Source organism: Nesoenas mayeri (genome assembly GCF_963082525.1).
Source record: "Nesoenas mayeri genome assembly, chromosome: 3".
Classification (NCBI taxonomy): Eukaryota; Metazoa; Chordata; class Aves; order Columbiformes; family Columbidae; genus Nesoenas; species Nesoenas mayeri.
This window is the reverse complement of record NC_137544.1, coordinates 41763197-41768991: the sequence shown is the minus strand read 5'-3', so window position 1 is coordinate 41768991 and position 5795 is coordinate 41763197. Positions and strand designations below refer to the sequence as shown.

General features: G+C 45.2%; 1 protein-coding gene across 1 annotated transcript; it reads left to right on the top strand.

The window, feature by feature from the left end:
* Positions 1-401: 401 nt before the first annotated feature.
* NDUFAF4 (NADH:ubiquinone oxidoreductase complex assembly factor 4) lies at positions 402-5469 on the top strand. The gene is made up of 3 exons (XM_080342967.1): positions 402-544; positions 2002-2099; positions 4201-5469. The coding sequence occupies exons 1-3, from the start codon at positions 418-420 to the stop codon at positions 4495-4497; spliced, it is 522 nt and encodes a 173-aa protein (XP_080199093.1). The 5' UTR covers positions 402-417; the 3' UTR covers positions 4498-5469.
* The last annotated feature ends 326 nt before the right edge of the window (positions 5470-5795 follow it).

Below are 5795 nucleotides of genomic sequence, written 5' to 3'. Positions count from 1 at the left end.
ATAGGACAAGGGGTAATGGGATCAAGCTGGAACACAAGAGGTTCCACTTAAATTTGAGAAAAAACTTCTTCTCAGTGAGGGTGCCAGAGCACTGGAACAGGCTGCCCAGGGGGGTTGTGGAGTCTCCTGCTCTGGAGACGAATATTCAAGACCCACCTGGACATGTTCCTGTGCGACCTCACCTAGGCGTTCCTGCTCCAGCAGGGGGATTGGACTAGATGATCTTTTGAGGTCCCTTCCAATCCCAAACATACTGTGATACTGTGAGGTTTTCTCGTGTTTATTTTTTCCCCGCTGCAGTCGCCACCACCCGGTACCGCGCAGCGTCGGCTCCCCGTTCCCCGCCGCCAGGCCCCTGCGCATGCGCGGCCGGTCCGCGCAGGCGCGGCGCGGGCGGTGGCTGCAGCGGCGGCGGCGATGGGCGGGCGGTTGGCCCGCGTGTTCCGGACTTTCAACGTGGAGAGCCGGGCTCGCCGTGAGATCAGCAAGGAGAAGCCGACACCCGCGCCGCGACATCCCACCTCTCGGCTGGACGCACTGGCCGGTGGGTGCCGGCCTCGCCAGGCGGCGGGGCGACGCCGAGGGGGCTACTGGTGTGTGTGGGGGGCGCGCTGTCCGTGGGCCCAGCGCGGAGCCGCGACGCGGACAGAGCCACGAGAGGGGGAGAGCTGGCGCTGGGTGGGGACGGGCGGGTGCGGGGCACAGTGCTGAGAGGCGCGGGGCAGCGCGGGGCCGGTGACATTGAGAGCGGGGCGGCTGGGCGCGCGGGGCATGCTGGGAGCCGTAGTCGGCGGCGGCGGTTGCCAAGGCCGGTTTCCAGGGGCAGCTGGGGCCGTGCCGGCTGAGGGCGAGCGAGACGGCCGGGCCAGCGGCCCAGGGGACCTGGGCCTGTGGGACCGGGTGTCAGTCGGCCCGCGCCCGGCGGCGGCAGGAGCCGGGCTGCTCCGCGGGCCGCTGCGGAGCCGTCAGCCAGCGTGCCGCTAGCGGGGCCTCTGCGCCGTTGGCGTGACCGGCATAGCGGCGCTGCCTGCGAAGCGGCACGGTCAGCGCTGGAGCGGGTGAGAGATGGAACCTGCGCCAGCAGCATCGTGCTGATAGCAAGGGCAAGTGTAGAGTCCTGCATCTGGGTAGGAACAACCCCAGGTTCCAGTATAAGCTGGGGAATGACCTATTAGAGAGCAGCGTAGGGGAAAGGGACCTGAGGGTCCTGGTGGACAGCAGGATGACCATGAGCCAGCACTGTGCCCTTGTGGCCAGGAAGGCCAATGGCATCCTGGGGTGTATTAGAAGGGAGGTGGTTAGTAGATCAAGAGAGGTCCTCCTTCCCCTCTACTCTGCCCTGGTGAGACCACATCTGGAATATTGTGTCCAGTTCTGGGCCCCTCAGTTCAAGAAGGACAGGGAACTGCTGGAGAGAGTCCAGCGCAGGGCAACAAAGATGATTAAGGGAGTGGAGCACCTCCCTTATGAGGAAAGGCTGAGGGAGCTGGGGCTCTTTAGCTTGGAGGAGATTGAGGGATAACCTCATTAATGTTTATAAATATATGAAGTGTAAGTGTCACGAGGATGGAGCCAGGCTCTTCTTGGTGACAACCAATGGTGAGACAAGGGGCAGTGGGTTCAAACTGGAACACAGGAGGTTCCACTTAAATATGAGTAGAAACTTCTTCTCAGTAAGGGTGACAGAACACTGGAATAGGCTGCTTAGGGAGGTTGTAGAGTCTTCTTCTCTGGAGACATTCAAAACCTGCCTGGACCCCTTCCTGTGTAACCTCATCTAGGTGTTCCTGCTCCAGCAGGGGGATTGGACTAGATGACCTTTCAAGGTCCCTTCTAATCCCAAACATTCTGGGATTCTGTGTGATTCTCTGACCTTGGGACTGTGCCCTTCCTCTGCAGCAGCTATTAACCTGGCAGGAGTAACAAAAAGGAAACTTTGACCCACATATTTATTTTCTCACTTTTTTTTTTTTTTTTCCTTCTTCTCCCATCTGGCTTTAGACCACCCAGAGATACAAAAAGAAATTTACAGAAAGGACGATAGGCTCCTAACCTTGTTAAAAGATGTTTATGTCGAGTCCAGAGATCCACCTGTGCGGGTGAGTATGTCTCTCTGTAGGAAGTGTCCCAGCATCAGCTTTGAGGTTTTCAAACTCAGCACAAATTCTGCAGGAAGAAAAATGCTCTGTTAGTGCCTAAAAGCTATGCTTTTTATAAATAAAAGTGATGTTTTCATTACTTTTTTATATATCAGTAGGACTGACTGTGTTTGACCCTGTGTCTTGAACATGTGACAGATTGTGATTATACAGTCTTTTAAACGCTTAAGCAGTCTTCCTTTTTAACATCACGTTGATGTTACTGTATTTTTCACCTAAATTCCCACTTCTCTTTTCTCAAAGGCTGGACAGCTAGCCAGCCTTCTGCAAAGATGCAGGAGTTTGCTGGAGATCTCTTGTAGAGTTGTTAAGAGTAAAGAAATTTGGGCTACTATGGGAGCATGAATGTGGTAGAGGACAAAGACATTTAGAGTATTGATGTTAATGTCGTACGATGCAGAGGCTTTTCCTTATGCAGCTGAAGAGGTTTTCCTGTGTAACCTTCTGGATTGTTTGGTTTTCTCCTTGCCAATGGTTTTGGTCTTGGATTTGGAAAGCAAGGCATACCCCTTCCAGTAATATGCAGACTAGGGTTCACTCTCATATTTTCCACCTGCTACGTTATGGTTTGTGCTTTTTATTTGTTGCATCATTGCACAATTTTATTAAAATTAGCTGTTTTGTTAAGTAACAAAAGTTTTATAATCATCTAGCAGTAAAATTCTTAAGTGTCTCTGATTTGCCCCTTTGTAGTATTTCCTAGTCAAGATTAAAAATACTGTAAAATGCAAAGATATTTCTGCGGTCTCTCCATGAAGTTTCCAAGTAATCTCTGTCCTTAATTTTCGTAAGAGAGGTTAGGACTCTAATCTTGAAAAGTTGAGGGTCTAATTTAAATATCCTTAGACACCTCCATTTGTAATCCTGTCAAGACTGATTGTGGAACACATCTTAACGCTTGATTCTGTGCCTGCTCTGAGGTTGCTGCCACATAAGACTTGCTCTTGTGATGTGTTTACTTGCAGTTGTTACGAAGAGTGTAATTAATGTGTTAGCATTGAGGGTTGTGGGCAAAACTTCATCCAAAAGCTTCTTTCCTCATTTTATTCTGAATACTTTGTGCATTTTAAGTGGAAAAGCACCAACTCTAATTTCTGAAGTGGCAGATACCCAGAGACAGATCATTTTGTTAAGTCTTGAAAAAATATTAATTATCTGAGCACAGTTTTAGCACAAAGCAAAAGGAAGCAATGGAGAACTGGTAGCATCAGCAGACATTCTCTGTAGTTTAGAAGCAGACACCCAGTTGTAGATCCTGTAGCATCAACATCAGTTTTCTCAGCTTATGAGTTAATACAGAGTGTCTGTGGGCTAATCTGATAACCGTAAAAAGTACTTTTTCTTAAACTTAAGAAAGATTTTCATCATTTTGCTTTTGCAGTGTCATTTGCTGGTTAAATCTTAATAAAAGTCAATATAGGGAAAGCAGAGATGGTTTGAAAATCATTTGCAAATATGAAGGTACTTGGTAGAAGAGACTTGATATGTCTGAGCACTGCAGTAGTCACGGGAATTAAACTCTATATGATGCTGCAAAACAGTTTCTTTTTGTCCAGCAAAGCTTGTTCTCTAGGCAGTGCAAAAGAAGTTGCAAAGATTTTAGTTGCAAAACTAAAATCTGAACATGAAAGGAGAAGGAGAGAGACTACATGAAAAGGTGGTATCAGAAGACTACCAATTTATAGTGTGGGGTTTTTTTTAATCTTGTGCTGTGAATCAGTACAAAATATTAGGTTATCTATCTGTAGTGTGCCTTGTATGAAGGATTGCCAATTCTGTACAGCACTTAGAGTTCAATAGATGGTAGCTTTTCAGAATTTGGGTGGGGAGTTGACATGATATGTAGAATTGCTGTGGAACAACTGACAATTTTGTAATATTAAGAAGCAAGGCTGGCTAAGCTTTTTTTTTTTTTTTAATGCTGTGAAAATGGGTAAAACTAACAGGAAATGCTGTATTTAGGAAAACAGCTTGGCTGCTACAGTATGCGTAATAAACAGAACTGCTGTTAAGCTCTTTTTGTTTTCCTTCCCACAATTAGGTAAAAGATGGAGGTGGTGAACATCTTCCGTGTAAACAGGAGGAAAAAAGACTTACAAAGCTAGGCCACTTGGGAGATCTAGATGTTAAGAAAGTTCCCAAAGGCAAAATTTCCATTGTGGAGGCTCTGACACTTCTTAATAATCATAAACTTCATCCTCAAATATGGACTGCAGAGAAAATAGCAGCAGAATACAGTCTGGAACTGCAGGAGGTCAAATCACTTCTAGAATTCTTCATTCCTTTTGCTGTACAGGAATTTCCTAAAGACACCAAAAAAGCTATAAAACCAACATAAAAATAATTACCAAAAACCTTGTGTGATCTCAATTGTGTCTTAATTCTGCTTTTGAGTATGTTCAGTGTCTGAATAGAGTTGGTAACATGTCACTCAACAAGGCGGCTTTCTTATCCCAGCAAGATGTATTCAAGGAATTCCATTCTATATTTGATGGCTTCAGTTAAATGCAGCAACTATAGGATACAGTTTTTAAACCAGACTATAGCTACCAAGTTCAGCATGTCACATGATTGTGATTATTCCATTCATATCTTACGGGTTCAGTTGAAACGTGCAAGTTCTAGTTGGAACTTTACCTTAACAGATTGCCTGTCTTAGCAGAGACTTCCTGGCCTTCAGCTAAATCAGAGCTCTGCGTGTGTCAGCTCTGTAGTTGGATTTATTTTGTATAGATTTATTTTGTATAAGAATGGCATAGTATTTATACTTTGTAAAGAAGGTTAACCGCAAGATCATTTGGGAAATTCAGCTGTCTCAGACTTGAAATAAAAAGAAAATGAATAGCAAGGAGGCCTCTTTCTGATTCTGGAACAGTAATGGCTGATGCATGGTTCCTCTTTCAGTTTGCTCTGATTTAACTTAAATATCTGTACCTCCCCACGTACTGTCTGTCTGTCACTGAGTTTGTAAAGAGTGATAATGATCTGCCATCAGTCTTGCAGCAGACTCTGGCACCTAGTTTAGGGGAAATAAGGGTTCATATTGTAAATAATAGGTAGCTATCAAATGTAACTGAATCTGCTAACTGGACCCACTAGTAGGTTTACTTGCCAGTGTCTGCCTGTCCTGTTACAAAAGGCTTTTTTCCTCCACGGAGGCCTTGTCTGCCTTATCCAAACGTGGGCTTAGATTGGGTCATGTTCATTGGTAATAAATTGTCTGCATGCTACAATATGGAAGATGAACAGTATCTTTTCCGATTGTTAGTAAAGGATATTGCAAACTGTGAGGAGGTAACTGGATCGTAAGCCTTCTGATACTATGACTATTCAGGTCTGTGTAAGGAAGGAAGAAGTTTTGCACTGTTGATTAATACTGGAGTGAAAATCAGTTCTCGTTTTCCAGATAAGCTGGGGTTGGTAGGGGGATTAATCAGAATTGATCTTTAAAAATGCATTATGGTTGCCTTTATTCAAAAAAAGAGAGAAAAAAAGTTAATTTTGTGTGGTGCCAACATTCCTAGTACCCATCACCAAAGAAGTTGAATTTATTAAAAGAATGTACTAGGCCTACAATGTAACTTTTAAGAACTTTTCTGCCAGGTATTAGATTTCAGATTCTGGTAAATATTTTAC

What these genes read in the sequence shown, in the direction of transcription:
- NDUFAF4 (XM_080342967.1), top strand. Translation starts at nt 418, where the DNA reads ATGGGCGGGCGGTTGGCCCGCGTGTTCCGGACTTTCAACGTGGAGAGC. An exon ending in TCGGCTGGACGCACTGGCCG is followed by an intron (nt 545 to 2,001) that starts GTGGGTGCCGGC and finishes ATCTGGCTTTAG; the next exon opens with ACCACCCAGAGATACAAAAA. An exon ending in CCAGAGATCCACCTGTGCGG is followed by an intron (nt 2,100 to 4,200) that starts GTGAGTATGTCT and finishes TCCCACAATTAG; the next exon opens with GTAAAAGATGGAGGTGGTGA.